Here is a 19,613-nt window from a genome sequence, read left to right on the forward strand (position 1 = left end):
GATTTAGTTAAAGTTGAAGCCTCAAATCTCTACATTTTAATTATGAGTTAATTAACCAATTAACTCATAATTAGGTCTACCAGTTAATTTAATGATAAACATTTAATCTGGTTTGTTTTTCACATTAATTTCTTTTAGTTTACATATTTGGTCATAGCAAATATTCTCCTACTAAACCAAATTCTTGAAGATTAAAATGTATGCGGGTGATGGGTGATAAAATACTTGCACTGCGACAAAAACGAAATTATTTTTTTAATAATTTGTTTGTGATTATAAAATGTAATCTTACTAATACAAATAGAAATTGTCTTTTAAATGTTAGGCCTGGTCGAGTTTTTCTTAAGCAATTAGATCGGAACCATCTTTAAATGGACTGACTGTCGACGTGCATGCTTGCCATCATAACAGCCACATATTTAAATTTGTAACTTAATTTTTTTAAAAAGAGTACTTATTTGTACGAGAGTGCTAATAAACAAGTTTTTGCCTATTTAAATATGTTATAAAAATGCATTTTATTGTTAGAACACAGACAAGAAAAATAAATATTGAAATAAGAAAATGCCATAAATATTTAGAAGTGCCAGAATCAAATCTTTAAATACATGTCCTCAATACACTAAAATAGATGCACATTTAACGTAATATGTTAACGAAAATTTACATTTATTTTTCTACACAGCGATTTCAATTTATGAGTCTTATGTTGAGATGAAGTAATGTCAAGAAGACAGAAGTTGTTAAGGCCTACATAAAATTGTCAACAATGCAGTCTCAGTGCAGAGGTGTGGCAGTACTGTATTCAGAGAAACATATTTTCACATTGAAATAGCATGTAGTAATAATTTATTTTATATTATATACTATATTTTTTTCTCGAACCTAGTACTATAATGTTTATTTACTTATTAATGCTGCTTATAATCAATACATATTTTTGTTAGTATTTCAGAATAAAATAAAATTATTTTGTTTTGAATTTTATTAAGAATAAATTCCGTGGGATTTTATTATGAAAGGCAACGGAAGTGGGTGTTCCGTCCTGGTAGCTCGTCATTGTGAGTGCTTGTCTTTTAGCTTTGTGGCTAGGTTGGTTGGCAGTCGGTTGTTTTCTTGTTAGCCTTCCTGTGGTCTGCCGTCGCTACCGCATATTCGGTCGCTATCTGCACGCACCATATAATACAGGTTTGGTTCTTCTATTTTAACAAAATACACATTTTTCCTAAAACCAGTTGGAACGTTTCGTTTTGTATCTGTCAGCCATGTTACTGTATATATTAATCAGTGATGCAGCCAGGACATAAATCCGTGTTTATTTTTAGCGGCTAAGCTGCAATGCAATGATGCTAAAATTTATTAGTACCCAATTTTTTGCTCAGATCAAAGCCAGTCGATAAACCTGTATTCATTGCAGAGAAAGAAATCGTTTTAAATAAAGCGTTCACTTAGCCTGATTTTATTGTGTTGACTATGTTTGCTTCTTTATTGCTAGGTTGCTAGCGAGTTTTGATTAAGTGGCATCTCCCGTTAAAAACACAAAGATAGGCCCCAATTATTTACATGACATTTGCATTCCTGTAATCTGTCATGTAGCTTAAACACTCACCTTTGACAGCTGGTGATTTGGATTTACTTGTGTCCAGTTGTTCGCACTTTCTAGGTAATACGTTTTGGTTGTCTTAGAGCAGCGTTAGCACTGGATTTAGAGGACAATGCTTATTTCCTTTGGCTTGAGGAAAATAAATACTGTGCTACTGCAAAACAAATGTAAAGACGGCATTTTTCTAATTAGCTAGAGCTTCAAGTGACACACAAAGGCATTAACCATGCCCACATCCCATGCACTGCAGTGATTTCTGGGTTCATGTTTCCAGATGGACCAGCAGGACCAGTCCTATATGTTTGCAAGTCTCACACGGCCTCATTCGGAGCAGCTGCTGCAGGGTCTCCAGCTCCTGCGGCAGGATCACGAACTGTGTGACATTGTTCTCCGAGTGGGTGATGCCAAGATCCATGCCCACAAAGTTGTGTTGGCCAGCATCAGCCCCTACTTCAAGGCCATGTTTACAGGTAACCTCTCGGAAAAGGAGACCTCAGAGGTGGAGTTCCAGTGCATTGATGAGGCTGCTTTGCAGGTACGCTTAGATCCAGCAGACAGTAACCGTACTAGTGGTTGTTATATTGTTTCACTAACATTTTGTTTTCTCCTAGGCCATTGTGGAGTACGCATACACGGGAACGGTGTTTATCTCCCAGGAAACAGTTGAATCCCTGCTGCCGGCTGCCAATTTACTCCAGGTTAAGCTTGTACTTAAGGAGTGCTGTTCCTTCTTAGAAAGCCAGCTGGATGCTGGGAACTGTATAGGGATCTCCCGCTTCGCAGAGACATATGGCTGCCATGACCTGTGCCTGGCTGCTACTAAGTTTATCTGTGAGAACTTTGAAGAGGTCTGTCAGACGGAGGAGTTTTTTGAACTAACAAGAGCGGAGCTGGATGAAATAGTTTCTAACGACTGTCTTAAGGTAGACACGGAGGAGACCGTGTTTTACGCCTTGGAATCATGGATCAAATATGACGTAACAGAGAGACAGCAGCATCTCGCTCAGTTGTTACACTGTGTTCGCCTTCCACTTCTCAGCGTCAAATTCCTCACTCGCCTATATGAAGCCAACCACCTTATACGAGACGACCATGCATGCAAACACCTGCTCAACGAGGCCCTGAAATATCATTTTATGCCTGAGCACAGACTTTCTTATCAGACTGTGTTGTCAGCGAGGCCCAGGTGTGCCCCCAAGGTGCTGCTTGCAGTAGGAGGCAAGGCTGGACTGTTTGCCACGTTAGAAAGGTAATCATTGCTTGCTCTTTCAAATTAGAGATGCACTGAATTGACTCATTGAGATTTTTTTTTTTTTTTCTCTTACAAGTAAAACTTATTTTTTTAAAAATTGGTTCATTCTGCACTTGATTGATGCTTCTTGGTTTCAAATTTTTGTGTAAAGTTTTTAAATGATTTTCACATCTTTCCCTCTCCCAGCATGGAAATGTATTTCCCTCAGACTGACTCGTGGATCGGACTGGCCCCTCTCAGTGTCCCCCGGTACGAGTTTGGAGTGGCCGTGCTGGACCACAAAGTGTACGTGGTGGGAGGCATTGCCACGCACATGAGGCAGGGCATCAGCTATCGGAGGCACGAGAGCACAGTGGAGGCCTGGGACCCCGAAAGCAACACGTGGTCCTCGGTGGAGCACATGGCCGAGTGTCGCAGCACACTTGGGGTAGTGGTCCAGGCCGGAGAGCTGTACGCTCTGGGAGGCTATGACGGCCAGTACTACCTGCAGTCTGTTGAGAAATACGTCCCCAAGCTGAAGGAGTGGCAACCGGTGGCACCCATGACAAAGTCCCGCAGCTGCTTTGCCACGGCTGTGCTGGACGGCATGATCTATGCTATTGGAGGGTATGGCCCAGCACACATGAACAGGTAACGATTGGAGTACAACACAAATCTGAGAAACTTGTTGAAAAGTGTTGTCACACTCTATGAAGTTTCTGATTTGTGTCACTTACTTGCGCTTGTTAAAAATCTTAATGCTGTTCAGCTTAATGCTGTGGGGTATCTTTCTGAGCAACATTACTTTACAGGTTTGATCCCTTTTCGAACCTCCTAAACAAAATCAAGATAAAAAGACTGTTTGCCTGTTATCTACTGTTGACATGTGACTGGAGTCTCTGGACCGGTCATGGTCTGATCTTTGATCTCATCGATGATTTTTAGATTTCCTGAGCTGCTTTTTTTTCCCTATGATCTTGCTGGATTATAAATAGAGCTCGCAATTATGTGAAGGATATCAAGTGTTGCTGAGAAAACTCTCACTAGCTCGTTAATAAGTGCAGAGAAGATTTTTACAGAAGTGTTGGAGATGTCTCATGGAGAGGGTGCCTGCATTTGTGTTGTTGATCACCCTGCAGCTGAATCCCAGTTGCTTGTTTCCTTGACACCCAAAGCCCTGCAGGAGAATGTGTTTGGACAGAGAACCTTTGGGAACATTTTCCTCAGGCTCTTGTGGTTTGTATGTCCTTTTAACTGAGCTGCAAAACAATCCCAGATTCCCAATGTTCTCTTGGTTAATTTTGTCAGGACTTTCTTACTTTCGTCAGCCTTGCAATTGTCTCATTATTGCTCAACTTTACTTTCTGCAGTTGTAGTTGTATAAACTGCCTTGTGTCAGAAAACTGCTGACTTGGATACATAAAAACAGAGTTTTCTGTTTTTACATTTGAGGAAAATCGAATTGACAGGCTGTGTGGCATATAGTGATTTAGTGTTGTCGCAATATCAGTCTGTGCTATATTTGTATTGCAAAGGACTGTTTGGACTGCAATATTAAAATAGTGCAAAGTGTTATACTTGCAATTGACATGCTAAGGTAATACATAGTCAGTATTATTACAGATAAATAATAGAATTCATAATTGCTGTTTGTTTTGTTTTGTTTTTTAATCCCAACATTTCTAACATAAATGTGTTTTTAACTTTGTCATCTAAACTGGATGTTATGGAATCTGTGGTTAGCGTTGGACGACCAAATTCAGATTTGACAAGTCTATTATAGATTTTCAAATGGAGCACCTGATTGGAGTTAGTTCAGCTGTAAGAAACCCTCGCATTAAGGACAAAATTATATTATTTTAAAAATGGTGAAATCTGTCACAAATGAAGTGATATGCAGTGGATAAGTGCATGGTAAGGACGGAAAATGACAATGCTTTCATACAAAATCAAGTTAAAGTCGATATAAAAAAGAACATAAGATTTTGTGAGTAAAACGTGAATACAGAGCAGTTAAGAAACTAAATAGTGTGTGACATGTATATTTGTGTAATTGTCCAGTAATAAATCTAGATAATAGACTTAAGATGTACATTTTATTTTATAAATTACTTTTTTTTAACTATGTGAAGTTTGACTTTTTATTATTATTTTTTTTAGTACTGGCAAAAGATTTGTCGCAGCACAGAGAAAACCATTGCCTTAGTAAAAATAAATGGGGCAAATGTCTGTTTATTGTGGTTAATAATAACCACAAATAACACCACAATTGCTGTTAATTGTGGTGGCTGCCATAGATGTTATCATTTTTAAATGAATGCCATGTAAAAGCCATATCTAGAACTAGCAAGCACTTTTGAGGGATTTGCATCATTTAAGACGGACCCTGTCTGGTATTTTCTCACTGTGATTGGTCTGTTTTCAGTGTGGAGAGGTACGACCCCAGCAAGGACGCCTGGGAAATGGTAGCCCCCATGGCAGACAAGAGGATCAACTTTGGTGTCGGTGTCATGCTCGGCTTCATATTTGTAGTGGGTGGGCACAACGGAGTGTCCCACCTGTCCAGTATCGAGAGGTACGACCCCCATCAGAACCAGTGGACGGCCTGTCGGCCAATGAACGAACCTCGTACTGGTAGGTTTTTAAATAAACGGTTTTCTTGGTGGCGCTTCGATTCACTGCTGTTCTGCTGATGTGATGCACCATTCTTCTTGCAGGTGTTGGTTCTGCCATTGTGGACAACTACCTCTATGTAGTAGGAGGGCACTCCGGGTCGTCTTACCTGAACACTGTCCAGCGCTACGACCCCATCTCAGACAGCTGGTTGGACTCCAGCGGCATGATGTACTGCCGTTGCAATTTTGGTCTGACTGCCCTTTGACCAATGGCCCGTTCAGCTAGGACTCAGTAAAACAATTTCTGAAAGAAAACTTTTCGTTTTTGTTACCTGCTCTCCTGTTTTCCCCACATTCGTTCTCCAGGAGCAAATGCACACCTGAAAGAACATCTGAGCTATTGCTTGGGTGGCTGGGTGTGCACAAATAGCTGGCTGGTTGGATGGAGGGGATTCCAGTCTCGCTGCAGAGATGTAAAAGCGTACAGGTTGTGCAGCAGAGGGAAGGGAGGAAGATGTCTGGATGGATGATGGCGCAGGCACCTTGGATACGAGTGCTGCCGGACCACTATGAGAACTTCGAGCCATGTCCCAGGGGGTTGTTGGAAGTTTTTGTTACATTAGCTGACATTTATGTCCTCTCTTTTACACGTCAGTACGTTTAATGCTTAAGATTTACAGCTGCATTCAGAACTATGTTACAGTTTTGTAGAACACTGCAGTTTGCTTGTGTCTTTGTGCGAACCTGTGGTTGTTGGCGTGTATGCACGAGGGGTTATGTGCATGTCGGATGGATCCGTTTTTGTTTATTTTTTTGTTACTTGTCCGCGTGTAGAACTAATTCTCAAGCTCAGTGAGGCGACGAGTTCTGCATCCAAATCAGTGCTTCACAGGAAGAAAAAAGAACAAACTTAGAAACTTTATATTTTCCTCAAAGGGCTGCCTTTCTCTTTTGTAAATAGTATAAATGAAATATATAGATAAATATATCCTCTAGTGCATTGCCTGTAAATGTTTATCTGCACTGGGTCAATAATGTGTGTGCGAATGTGTGTGTGATTTGATTCACTCGAGAGGGAGGAGTTTCCCCCTTAGTTTGTCGCCTACGCTTTTCTGTGTCATCCTCCATTATTTCAAAAAAAAAAAAAAAAAAAAAAAATCAACAAATTTTACAGGTCAGGTCATGCACGCACTTGTCTCTATAATGGTTGAAACGTGTCTCAGCCAATTTTGTCCACAATATTAACTGGTGCTATATTTAGGATTCAGGACTTAGCTGTTTGTCTAGGTTGCTGCACATGTTCTAGTCAGTGTATGCTTAATCTCCAGGTCATTTTTACATTTGATGCTAGCAATCTGCTTTATGGGCATTTAAATGCATGACATCCTAAATGGCCCCTCACCATGCAATAAAATAAGTTTAGATAAAAAGGGAAAGAAAATACCAATTATTTGTCTTATAAAGGTGCATGTTTTAGAAACTGGAATATCATCAAAAAATAATTTGGAAAAAAAAAAGTTTAAAACTTTATGGAGTTATTACCCACAGAGTGATATATCTCAAGTGCTTCAGTAATATACATGAATATTTAATTATATCCGCGCATTCATTTAGTTTGTAGTATAACCAATCAGTAGTTGTGTGAAGGTAAGTCTTTCTGGAAAATAAATCTGAAGCTCCATAAAACTAGTAAAACAGGATAGTGTACCAGGATAGTGGCACAGTTCCCTGTGGACCCTTTTCCATCACATTTTTCCCTCCACTTAACTTTCCATTAACATGCTCACACATATGGGTGTAGAAACGACCACCATCTTTACCAATTGCCTTTTGTGACTTACTCTTCAGTGACTATCAGTCAAATCAGCAATTTTCTCATGATTATTTGGGCCACAACACATCTTAAATTTTTTTTTCTTATTTGCCATGCTAATTAAAATAAACAAACACTTGAATACATCACTCTGTATGTAATAAATCTAAATAGCGTTTATACTTTAGGATTATTGAAATGAAACACTCAATTTTTTTAAACGCACCTGTTAGTGTTGCTTTCTTTCATGTTGTGGCTTTCGAAGACGAAGCACCAAAGTTTGTGCAAGCCGACTCAGGCCAAGTTGTCCCCCATCCCACCACCCATCCTCTCGAGAAATATTGCAACTCATGAAGCAGCAGAGCTCTCCTCTAATAGGGAGAGTAGGTGTGTGCCGTTTTGCTGAGTCACTGTTCATTTTTAAGTCTAGTCACTTTGCGTGTGCTGGTGTTTGCACAACTTTTAACCAAGCTCTCTGCATTGCACTTACCAAAATATTTGACACGTATTGTCATTTGATTACCTGTTTTTTTTTTCTTCCTTTTCTTTTTTTTTAAGCTAATGGCATTTAGATGATGCAATAAGACTCGTTTTTTTTCTCTTTCGACTGAAAATGTTTTGTGTTTGTCTCTTTAAAAAGCCAAGGCATCTCACATTGCTGTAACAGAACCCCACATGGCATGTTGACATTAATGGAGCATCTGAGGGAACCTTTGACCCTTTGTCATTTTGTTCGTTTACATGGAATGTGTTCATTTAAGTTACAGTTTATCGTAGATGATAGGCTAAAGTAAAACAGGTTAGCTTTTACCACATTGAGGTACACTACAGACTTTGCCACTTTGCTTTTGTCTTCTGTGAAATTTTTGTTGTTGGATGAAACGTTACAATGTCATTTACTTTGCAAATTTGTCCAATTGTTCCTAATTAGTTCCTTGTTTACATATGTACTTTCCAATGAACTGAATTGAATTTGTAAGCAGCCAGTTTGTAAGTCTATGACAATGTTTATATTTATTTATACTTTCTGTAGGCAAGGATTCAGATGCTAACCTTGATTAATGATTCATGGAATTTAAGCCAAAAAAAAAAGTTCACAACAAAAAATATAGCAAAATACTAGGGATTTTCTTTAAAATGGAAAATGAGTTATTCCTACCTTTTTGCTCTTCTATGTCTTCTAGAGTAGCAGAAGTATAAGAAGCTGATATTTGTAACATAATTGGCTGCTTCAGTATCAGTGTTTGAGATAGATTATGGCTCTTGGCCCAGGGTGGCACTGTGCAAAAGGATGGCTGAGTACATGTTCCAAACAGAATTTGATAAAATTTTATTTCAGTTGTGGAAACACACACACACACAAAAACTCGTACCCCCTGCTTCTTTTTGAATGTGAGTGATTGGTTCTCCTTCAGTTACCACACAAAGATTGAGATTTTTTACAAGGAGGAATTTCTCTTTCTTGCATCTGATCCTTTTTTCAGCCATCTAGACAGCAGCATGCAGCAACAAGTAGGGGAGGGGAAGCTGTACTAGAAAGGTTTAGCATTGTTGAAACTAAAACCTTCTTAAACCTTTATACACCTGCAACCAGCCCATGCCTACTCGTTGTTTTATCTAATTTTTGTAGTCCAATGCAAATTAAGCTTTGTTCACCTCTCTATATTAATTGAAATTAATTTCTGCTGCCATGACTGATTGAGCATCAATTTTCTTACTTTTTTGCTTTTTTTTTTGTTTGTTTCTTCCCATGATAAATGCTGACTGCTATTGTAATGTATTTTGGAAGAAAAAGTTATGAAAATCTGCAAATGTGAATCTGCAAAAAAGAAGGGAGTATGTATGCATTTTTGTTGAGGCCTAACAAACATCTTGTTTTTTTTTCCCTCTGCCATCACTCTCACCAAAGTGCTTGTACAAAGAAAGCAGATGGATGACTTTTTAACGACCTAAAGTCTGCATTCAGCTGCCAGTCTTTACATTTGTGTCTGAGAGGAAGAAAACTCCTGTGAAACTGATGTCAGTGTTAGCCAAAACGACCACTCTGCTTCTCTCTCTCTTTTTGTTTAACCATTTCTCAGTGTGTCTGGAGTCTCAACTTTTTTTTTTCTTAATATCCTGTGGATTAATGCTGGAAGTTAAAAATAACAGCGCGTATAATGAAAACTGTAGCTTTTCACGTTTTTGTTTGAAGACATTTTACATACATCTTAGTCAGTTTGTGTGGTGCAGTTGTACCCAGATTAAAATAAATGCCTGCCTTAAAAAAAAAAAAAAAAGCCATGGCTGCGTATTGTTTTTAGATTCATATGCATGTTTCAGAGAACAAAAATCTAAAACAGATGTGTTCAAAAATATTTTTATTTATATTAAGACAATATCTGCAGGAACAAAAATAATGCAGGAGCTTTCTTGACAGAGGCACTATGTGATAACAGTAACTATTAGAGGATAAAAAAATCAAAACATCTGACACAGAAGCTGCAGAACTGCTGAAATGGGAGCATTTCAGCATGGATTTGCTTAACGCTTCATGCCATGAAAGCCCAAATCAATCCAACAAACCTTTCTGCAAAAAACAAAAAATTCATGCCACTTAACTGACATTGTGTTTTTAGCATCCACAACTTTTGAGTAAAAACTTTAACAGCTTAAAAAAAAAAACAGAAGTTAGTTTGAGGTTTCTTTTGTGCCACAGTGTAATTAGAGCACCAGTTTAATTTTTAGATAAGGGTTGATGTGCTTAAATCAGAACATTAAACTTGTGCTGGAGAACCCCCAAGTAATATATAAAACAAAAAACAGAGCTGTAAGCACTCTCTTTTTTGAAGGAATATGCTGAGATTGAGTCATGTATGAAATGCTAAAACTATTTTACTTATAGAATGAACAGAGCGTTTATCAACAGGCAACAAATCTCAGGAATTTACACACCCGCTATTAAAAATGTCAAGTTTTATTTAAGAATTAAACTACAATAAGTAGTTTTAAAATTTGTTTTGCACCTTCAAATAGATACTTCCTGTAGGAGACAATAAAAAAAACATACATCTGTTGGGTAGGAACTAACAAAAAGATCTCAGTGGCAATGTGTCCACCTTTGACCTACCATGTCTTGAACCGCCTTTTGATGAATTTCACCATTCAGTCTTTGTGTTTACAACTGTCATTAGTAATAGTAAATTAGATTAACTCAAATTAAAGATAATCTGGCTACAACTCCAGAAGATGCAAAAAGCTTGGCACAAAAGCAACGCTAGACATGACCAGAAGAGATCATGCAGTAGGAAAACTTTAAGACAGAATTAGGGCTTTTAAATCAAGCTGAATGAATTAGGGGGAAGTTGAATGAGTCAACTTTGACTCCAAACACTCAAGATGAGTATTGATTTTATTATTCGGCATCCTAATGGTCACCTGAAGCATCTGTGGACAAGAGGTATTTTCATAACCTAAAAGACTGAGAACCTTTGTAATTGAGTGGGGTAATATTACTAAGCTATGGTTGTGAGATACATATAGGTACTTAAGAAAGGATGCTGAATGCTGAAACTGAATCAAAAGTTGCATCAGCAAAGTTTCAGTTTAAAATTTTGCATCTATTTTTTTTTCTGCAAACAGATTTGTTTTTCAGTTGAATTGTGCAGGATATACATCCAGCTGAAGGTGGAAAAACATTAAAAATAATCATCTTTTTTTTTTAACAAAAAAAAAAAAAAAACATTTAAAAAGGAGATGTGTACACTTTTAGGATCCGCTGCATATCAACCCAGAACTATTATAGTCCACTGTACTCTTGGATTCCAAGCATGCCTCCATAAAATGTATAATTATCAGCATGTTTGGAGTAAGCAATCAGCTGAAACAGAACACGAACTGTCTTCTAGCATATTAAGTATACCAAGACCATGAATTATTCACAAAAGATTAAAAAAAAATACATAACAGATATTAAATGGCAAAAACAGGAATAATGCTGGAAAAAAAACAAACAAAAAAAACAAAACACTGGATGTTTGATGTGTTCACTCAAATGCTGCACCGTGTCCAACTGGTCACTTGTCAGATGCACGGATGTAGACCAAGGAGGAAAGCAGCAGGAGCTCCGGGGGTTTATGCAGCAGGATAAGATTATCGCTTCTCAGACCGTCATAGTGCATCCAGCAACCGTCTATCTGGAAAGCTGCCGAGTAGTGATGCTCTTCCATGTTGAAGAGTGTGGCGCCCTCTAGTAAGTATCTAAGGGAAGAGATATACATCAGATTTTTTTTTGTCCTAACATAAGCTGAAAGGCCTGTAGAGCAACTACTACCACGGATCTTTACTTAATGTTTTACGCATGCGTTTGTAAGTTTCAAGATGTGTATTGCATTAACTGAATGTGCATTGTTCTAATAATACTTTCATTCACCTGGATTTTCACACTGGAGAACCAGTGTTCACAATCAGTCAATCAGATTGACTGTAAGATATTTTGCAAACAATGGACAAAAATATCAGTACTTAGCTGTGCAAACCTAGCTGAGACGTACCCAAAAACACCCGTCTCTGAAATGATTGACTCAGGGGAGCTAAATAAGGATGCATGAACATTTAAAAAATATATATATATAAAAAAACATGCATTATTTTTATTCCAGTTCACAGTTATGCACAATCCTGCACTGCTTCATACCTGTGTTGACAAAGAGCCAGGTGGTAAGGTACATAAGACAGATCCTCCGACCTCCACTGCTGCATGTTAAGGATCACAAAAGCCGGGGGTCCGTGGCAGAAAACCCTTTGAGAAAACTCCCTCAAGCCATCACATCTGCTAAGAAGATATTCAACCTGTCAGATGGGTTAAATATTGCAGCAATGAATCTTAAAACAGCAAAAATGTCTTACCATAGTGTCTTACCCTAGCTCTGAGCAGAGTAGGAGTTTGGGGCTGAAGAATTCATCCACCGCTGACTGGATGGGGTCTTTGTGAGGAAGCTCGTGGGGAGGGCTGGAGGGGAAGGTGAAAAGATGAGTATAATTGCAAAAACAATTATGTTTTCTAATCTTTTGCTGGACCTAAAGTACCTGATGTTGATGGTGGTTTTCTTGACCTTCTGAAAGCGACTCGGACAGTCACGGTTGGTGCACAGGCTCTCCTGAGTGGTAGACATGAGGTTCTCCAGGTTCTCCGTGAAGTTCTCGTGCTCGTTCCCAAACAGGTCGATCTCCATCGCTGCCTGATGGATCTCTGAGCGGTACTGTCTCTTAGACATCCGGTTCCAGATCCACAGCATCTTCACTGTGGTGTAGTCACAGGAGTCCATCAAGTAGAGGAAATGCTCCACGAACTGCTTCCCCAGGAAGACGGCCAGCTCCCTGTGGAAGCCCTGGTTGTCTCGCAGGATCACATACAGGATCATGAGGAAGCCATCGATGGTGCATGTGTTTTTCAGTTGTACCTCCACGTACAGAGGGATGCAGGATATGGCCTTGCGCCCTGCCTTGATTGTGAAAACGCCCCCCCAAGGAAGCACAGGCCTCCAGAAGGAGCGATCCTCCTCATCATTGTTGTTTATGGAGGCTCGAATCTCCTCAAAAAGCGTTTTAGACCTGAACAGACATGATCCAGACGAACTTAGATAGCCTCAGTGTTACATGAATAGATGCTCAATTGATAGGTCTGGATCGACCCTCTCGGCTAGTTTAGCACTGACGTAAACAGAGAGTAGTACGTGCAATCTTAAAAGGCTACAACATCCAGCCTCCGGGGATTAGTAGGACGATTAGAAACCTGTTAATTTAAGCATTGCGACTCCTTATTCAACTTACCTTTCGGTGTGGAAATTGTTCTGAGTGTTTGAGAGTCGCGAGAGCTCCTCGATGTCGTTCAAAACGCCACTGAATCTACTCTCCATAGCTTTCCGTCTTTCGTCATGTCTCCCGTCACACTTGAAGCTCGATAAAATAAGAAGCTCTTAATGGTATTTTCTCGCACTTTCTGCCGATATTTCAGAGTTGTCGTCTACAAATGGATCCAAAATAAAGCAGCCTGCACTTTGTTTGACCTACATAAACACTGAGGCTTTTCTGACGGTATTTATTATAATCATGTGTAAACACGGTACTGCCCTCTGGTGACCTTCTGCGGAGTTACACTAGTTCAATCATCTGAGAGAAAAGAGAAATATCGGATCGCTATTGGTTGGAAAAAAAGTTCTAGCGTATTTAGTTGGGTATTTGATTGGCTTGTAGGAATTAGGTCAGCCACGCCCTAATCTATTCGGAGATGCAGAGCATGCAGAGTAGATGTCCCGTGAGTCCCCTAGTCGTACGCCATAATCACCGCCATGTTGTGGGTGTCACGCTTTTCGTGAATATAATGCAATATATTGAAGCAAAAGAAAATAAAATTAAAGAAAAGGAAGGAAAGAAAGGAGAAAAGAAAAGAAAAAAGGAGAAATGAAAATAAACGAAAAGAAAGAGTGTATATCGACTTCTACCATGTTTAATTAAAATATACTCATAGTTACTGTTGTTATTGTTACCACTATACACAAAGCTTAATTTTGCTTAATTAGTAGACTTGTAACTATATTTGGTGATTTTTATTGTCAGGAAAACCGTGATTCCTGTCGATTTATACTCAGTGTGGAAGACGCGGTATGGCATATGTGGCAAAGCCAGTTGATGTAGCATCTACTCTCTTTTATTTCTACTACGTGAAAAACATTTCTCAAATGCTATTGGTCAGAAGACATATCTAATGTTTTTTTTAGGTAGCTATTTGATTGGTCCGTATTCACGTAAAGTAACACCTCTCCTAGTGTCGTCAGTGAACTACGCTCCGTGATTGGGCCTATTCCAGAAAGTTCTACGGTTATTTTTAAGCGTAGGGCTATGTTTGCTAATGCATCCGACGTAATTGCAAACATGCTTCTTTTGAATAAGCGTAATTTGGAGAGCTAGTCTCACCACGCTTTTCTTCTTGCTAGAGAGCGAGCCTGCACAGGTCACCATCACTTCGGACACAGACAGACCGAATATGACAGCTCAAATCATAAGCGGGAAGGAAGTTTCAGCGTAAGTGTCATATTTGAACTGGTATGTTTAGGAGTTTTGAGTGAGCAGAGTAAACTTTTGGCTAACTAAGCCGCTGACTTGTTGAGTTAGTTTGTACCACATGATCATCTGCTCAGTTGAGTACATTATCAAAGCTTTTTTGTTGTTGCTTTTGCAGTATTTTATGAGAGTTTTCCAAAGTATAGAGACTGCAAAATGTCGTTTTGCTTTTTCATAATTTGATATCTTAAAGTTGTTAAAAGTGATACAGCCACCAAGGATGGAGAGAGTTTTACAGTGGACCCCGTTTGCTCTCAGCTTATGTAGGTCAGCATAAATGCATTGAACTTATGACTGTGATACTTACATTTTCCTTTTTGTCTGATTAAATCAGGCCCTGAATGTGTGCAGATCTTTGCAGGATTACGTAAGATGTGTGTGATAGTGGTGGGATTCGATCTTTCCCCCCTTGGTCCACTAATCCCAAGTGCACTGATTGACAAAATATCACGCACAAGTCACATTTGGACTTTTTTTTTCTTTTTTTTCTACAGTATCTGCAAACAGAGATGTTCTCCAAGGGTTATGTTTCACAAAAGACTCACACATGTAAAGGGACAAATCCTTTCTCCTGCAGCAGCATGGAAGAAATTTAGCTGCATGTGCCTGTCACAAGACATGAAAACTTGCTGCCCCTTATGTCACTCATTAGTCACTTAATTTTTGGACAATACATGAAAAAATTCTTTACTTTGAAGCTTAACAGAAGTTGTTGGATAATCTGAATACATATTGCAAGTATGATTTGTGCAGTGTGTTGTGGCTGCTTTCATTTACTTTTAGTTGCCAATGTGATTGCAAATTATAATATAAGAAAGGTGATAGACAACTTGATTTAGTCAAAGTCATGGACAGAAGTTGCATCTCCTGGTTTATGTGCAGTCTTTTTGTGTCTGCATACTTGAGCTAAGCAATCAATCATTGTCTAACATACGACTGCTTTTTGAATGGATTAGAAGCTAAAGGCCCCTTAACTTTTTTTTTTTTTTTTGTCTGACTTATCAAATCCTCTGGTGCAATTGACCCTGTCATTTAACTCCACAAAGTGCTGTAATGTTTCCCAGTATTCAGAATATGAAACAGATAACGATAAAGAAAACATTCAATCTAGATCATCCTTCGGAAATGTCACCTTGTTGTGCAATCAAATTGGCAGCATAGAGAAATCATTGGTCTAAAACCAAAATACCCACAATGCATCTGTCTGGTCTGAACATTTGTTAGGATTTAGAGGAATAACGTGGATGGCTTTTTTGTCTTTTTTTTTTCTTTTCTTAGGCAAGTGAGGGAGCAACTGAAAAAAGATGTGGAGCAAATGAAACTCAAGGATCCCAACTTCAGGCCTGGCCTGGTTGTTTTACAAGTACGATTATTTTCGACTGACAGAAATTTGTCTTTTTTATGTCCCTGTACACTTTATGTGTTAACATAAACACAGACTGTGCATAGATACATTTGCATGAGCATTGCATATTAGACATATTAGACATTATGAGGTGATACTTTTATGTTCTGGCAGGTTGGAGGTCGTGAAGATTCCAATCTGTACATCAGCATGAAGCTGAAGGCAGCAGCAGAGGTAATTTCAGATTATCGGTCAGATTATTGATGTGAGGAATTGCTTTGAGTAGCTGTTAATCACTTCTAATTTGACATGGTTAAAGTATTTTATTTGTATTTGCAGATTGGAATAAATGCAATACATATGAAACTTCCAAAGACTGCAACTGAAGAAGAGGTAAAATTACATTTTATTAAGATTACATTCTGATGCAGCGCAATAGTCACACAGGAGCTGCAACTGATACTTTTTTGAATAATTATTCTAAGCACCCAGTGTTTCACCAGAAAATGTATTTATTCATTTATTTATGTATTTATTTAGTTCTATTTTACTAAAATTATTTTATACATCCCACAAAATACACTTTTTTTAGTCTCAATTACATTGCTAGTGTGCCACCTCCAACAAGGGAATAAGAAATAAAATTGCAAGTTGTATATTTATGTGATAAATAAAAAAGTATATATATATATTCAGTAAATCTTGACGTAAAAAAACAATATTGATCTGTGACTGAACAAAAATAGGCTTCAGTTCTGGAAGAGTGTTTTAGTTTCAAAGGATAACATGTGTTTGTAGTGCACTTTCTTTAGTTGAAGGTTTGATTTTATCAATTGTCACCTGAAAATGGAAAACAATGTTGCACGGATTGTGCAGATTTACCTTTCAGCAGGACAGTTACCCTAAGCACACAGCCAGAGCTTCAATGTAATTAACATTAAAACATATTTATGCTAGAAGTGCTAGAAGTCAAAATTCAGATCTTAATCTAACTGAGAATGTGTGGGAAGGATATTCAGAAATGCAAAAACAGTGGTTCCACAAAGCATCAAATAAGAGAGTCTGATTCCAGATGTGTAACATAGTTTTTAGATTTATAATTTTAAACAAAAATGATAAAATAATACATAATCTTTCTTTCACTTCACAATTATATGAATTTATACCTATAATTCACATAAGTCTGTCTTGTAAATTCCTTCTTCAATTTTATGATCTCAATCTACACAATGTATTGTCTAGTTAAACATTTATTAGTCTATAGATTTATCATAATCTTATAAAATATGTGGTTTTCTTTTGTATCAAGCCTCACATTTCTTTAAAAAAAAAAAAAACAAAACAGTCCTTTGACAGTATTTCAATAACGTTTTGCCGGCAGGTCCTTCACAGCATCAGAGAAGTGAATGAAAACTCATCAGTCCACGGTCTCATAGTGCAGCTGCCTTTAGATTCGATCCACAAGATCAACACAGAAAAGGTCACAAATGCCGTGGCGCCAGAGAAAGATGTGGATGGGTAAGAACTGACATAAACTTAGTTAATTTCATGCTAAATCATAGTTAAAGTAAAGCACAAGTCTCATTAAAGTTCTTTTTGATCCATGGAGATAAATGCGGTTTGATCTGTACTTTCTGGCTCCTTTGCAGGCTGACCAGCATAAACGCAGGGAAGCTTTCTCGTGGCGATCTGGGTGACTGTTTCATCCCTTGCACACCAAACGGGTGCATGGAGCTGATCAGACAGACAGGTTGGTGCAGCCATGAAGAAAACTCTCACCGGAGTAGTTTTTGCTGTAAAATCCTCCAGACGACATGCAGACGAGTGGCTGCGGGTTAAATGCTCTGATGTCGTCTTCTCTGCAGGTGTGTCTGTGGCAGGAAAAAGAGCTGTGGTGATTGGTCGCAGTAAGATTGTTGGTGCACCCATGCATGATCTGCTGCTGTGGAATCATGCTACCGTCACCACCTGCCACTCCAAGACTGCAGATCTGGCCGGAGAGGTACGTTTTAGATATCAGCATGTTTCTTGTTATTACCTTTCTCAGTTTCACGTCTCACGTCAGATATTGGCATCACTTCAACTTGCTCAGTCTTTGCTGCTTATGGTCGAAGTGACCATGTCTTCCCCATAATGTTACGGTCCTTAAGAAGAGCTAAACGTTTTACTTGTACATGTATAAATGCATATGCACAGGCTTACTGGTGTCAGTGTTCATTTGCAGAAATCTGAACTTCTTTTTGGTTTGTAAAGATTGCAGGCGCCTGCTCCAGCAGTTCCTGCATTCTTTTTCTGAAACTTCTCTCTGCTGACTTCTTCGAGTCAGTTTTTTTTAATGTATTTTTTATTTTATTTTTTTTACTTGCAACACAACTGTTCATATTCCTGTCCAGGTGGGTAAAGCAGACATCCTGGTTGTTGGCATGGGCAAAGCGGAGATGGTGAAAGGAGAGTGGATCAAGAAGGGAGCGGTGGTCATCGACTGCGGGATTAATCACATTCCAGGTCATTTGTTAAGGTTCAAAATGGTCTGAAATTTAAGTGACAACAGAAACGGTTGAATTGAAACGTTTATGTTTTTTTTTTTAGATCAGACCAAGTCTAGTGGGAAGCGTGTGGTGGGTGATGTGCACTTTGCTTCAGCCAAGGAGCAGGCGGGCTTCATCACCCCTGTGCCTGGAGGAGTGGGACCAATGACCGTGGCCATGCTGATGGGGGTAAAGTCGAATCTTTTATTCATCTCAAGTGAATTTCCCCAAAGGTCATATCATTATACCACCTACATTTCTTAAGATGTATAGTAAGTGTGTCTCTTGTTTGTTGATGTGGTTAGAATACGGTGTTGAGTGCAAAGCGATTCCTTGAGAGCCATCAGGCTGGGAAGTGGGGCATTTCTTACAACAAGCTCAGCCTTCAGAAGCCTGTACCAAGGTTTGTTTGCTTTATTGTAACTTTTTCAATAAGGTGTCATGAAAAACTTGAACTTTTTCACATACGTTGCAACCAACATCTTGAATATAGTTTGTTGGAATTTGATGTATTTAGACCAACGCTGAGTTTTTCCGATTTGTAAACTGGAAAGACAATCCACCCATCCCAACTTTCACTATGACGTCCCTCAATGAAACCCAGAGCAAACAATTGTCCTTAGAATTGCCTACCTAATTAGTAGGTCGAGTTTACCGGTGTGTAATGACAAAAATGTCCCCGTCTTGTGAAAAACTGATAATGGCATAGCATAGAAATTTGCCAAGGTAGTTAAAAGTGTATTTAGAAAGTACTGACCCTGAAGCGTAGCTTTGTTCTCTACTTAGGTGAAAATATGTGTGTGGGTTTTTTTTAATCTTCAACAGTGACATAGCGATTTCTCGCTCCTGCGTTCCGAAGCCAATTGATCGTCTGGCCAGAGAGGTGGGCCTGCTTTCTGATGAAGTGGAGTTTTACGGAAAAACTAAGGCCAAGGTCCAGCTGAGTATTATCAAACGACTTCAGTCCCAGCCAGATGGGAAATATGTGGTGGTCACAGGGTATGTGCGCCAAGCTTTAAAAGTACTTCTGTACTTAGCGTTTTTTATTCTGTCCATGAAACCGTTTAATTTTCTTTCACTTTAATATCTATTAATTGGCTGACATGTTGTGTAATTATGAAATGCAGTATTACGCCCACCCCACTGGGTGAAGGTAAGAGCACCACAACAGTCGGCCTGGTCCAGGCCCTGGGAGCCCACCTGAAGCTCAATGTGTTTGCCTGCGTCCGCCAGCCGTCTCAGGGACCAACCTTTGGTATTAAAGGTGAGCATTAGAAGAACATGAGGAACCCCGATGCTTGTTGACACCACTTTTTAATTTATTTTACTGCATTTGCTTAAACTTACACTGAAATCACACATCAAGAAAGTTTCTTT

At 38.8% G+C, this 19,613-nt stretch overlaps 3 protein-coding genes across 4 annotated transcripts in view; 2 read left to right on the plus strand and 1 right to left on the minus strand.

The window, feature by feature from the left end:
- Positions 1–1,036: 1,036 nt before the first annotated feature.
- Positions 1,037–8,614, plus strand: klhl28 (kelch like family member 28). The gene is made up of 6 exons (XM_015040317.1): positions 1,037–1,188; positions 1,878–2,138; positions 2,215–2,852; positions 3,042–3,485; positions 5,260–5,468; positions 5,552–8,614. The coding sequence occupies exons 2-6, from the start codon at positions 1,878–1,880 to the stop codon at positions 5,713–5,715; spliced, it is 1,716 nt and encodes a 571-aa protein (XP_014895803.1). The 5' UTR covers positions 1,037–1,188; the 3' UTR covers positions 5,716–8,614.
- Positions 8,615–9,607: 993 nt separating this feature from the next.
- On the minus strand, positions 9,608–13,434 carry dorip1 (dopamine receptor interacting protein 1). Of its 2 annotated transcripts, none has more exons than XM_015040318.1 (5): positions 13,074–13,434; positions 12,330–12,854; positions 12,163–12,252; positions 11,938–12,075; positions 9,608–11,501 (listed from the first exon to the last, which is right to left on the minus strand). In XM_015040318.1, the coding sequence occupies exons 1-5, from the start codon at positions 13,157–13,159 to the stop codon at positions 11,318–11,320; spliced, it is 1,023 nt and encodes a 340-aa protein (XP_014895804.1). In that variant the 5' UTR covers positions 13,160–13,434; the 3' UTR covers positions 9,608–11,317. The 2 variants fall into 2 exon arrangements, with proteins under 2 accessions (XP_014895804.1, XP_014895805.1); XM_015040319.1 differs by having other exon boundaries at positions 11,938–12,072; positions 13,074–13,431.
- A 676-nt stretch (positions 13,435–14,110) lies between these two features.
- Positions 14,111–19,613, plus strand: part of mthfd1b (methylenetetrahydrofolate dehydrogenase (NADP+ dependent) 1b) — a 13,443-nt gene continuing 7,940 nt past the window's right edge. Inside the window, exons 1-12 of the mRNA XM_015040320.1 lie at positions 14,111–14,324; positions 15,642–15,726; positions 15,883–15,942; positions 16,048–16,101; positions 17,090–17,226; positions 17,358–17,458; positions 17,574–17,710; positions 18,102–18,213; positions 18,298–18,425; positions 18,542–18,639; positions 19,062–19,235; positions 19,364–19,500. Of these exons, the coding sequence (XP_014895806.1) occupies positions 14,287–14,324; positions 15,642–15,726; positions 15,883–15,942; positions 16,048–16,101; positions 17,090–17,226; positions 17,358–17,458; positions 17,574–17,710; positions 18,102–18,213; positions 18,298–18,425; positions 18,542–18,639; positions 19,062–19,235; positions 19,364–19,500 (1,261 nt within the window). The 5' untranslated portion in view covers positions 14,111–14,286. The remainder of the gene's footprint in view (positions 14,325–15,641; positions 15,727–15,882; positions 15,943–16,047; positions 16,102–17,089; positions 17,227–17,357; positions 17,459–17,573; positions 17,711–18,101; positions 18,214–18,297; positions 18,426–18,541; positions 18,640–19,061; positions 19,236–19,363; positions 19,501–19,613) is intronic.

This window comes from Poecilia latipinna, unplaced genomic scaffold (genome assembly GCF_001443285.1).
Source record: "Poecilia latipinna isolate Pla-1442-1.1 unplaced genomic scaffold, P_latipinna-1.0 Scaffold504, whole genome shotgun sequence".
Taxonomy (NCBI): Eukaryota; Metazoa; Chordata; class Actinopteri; order Cyprinodontiformes; family Poeciliidae; genus Poecilia; species Poecilia latipinna.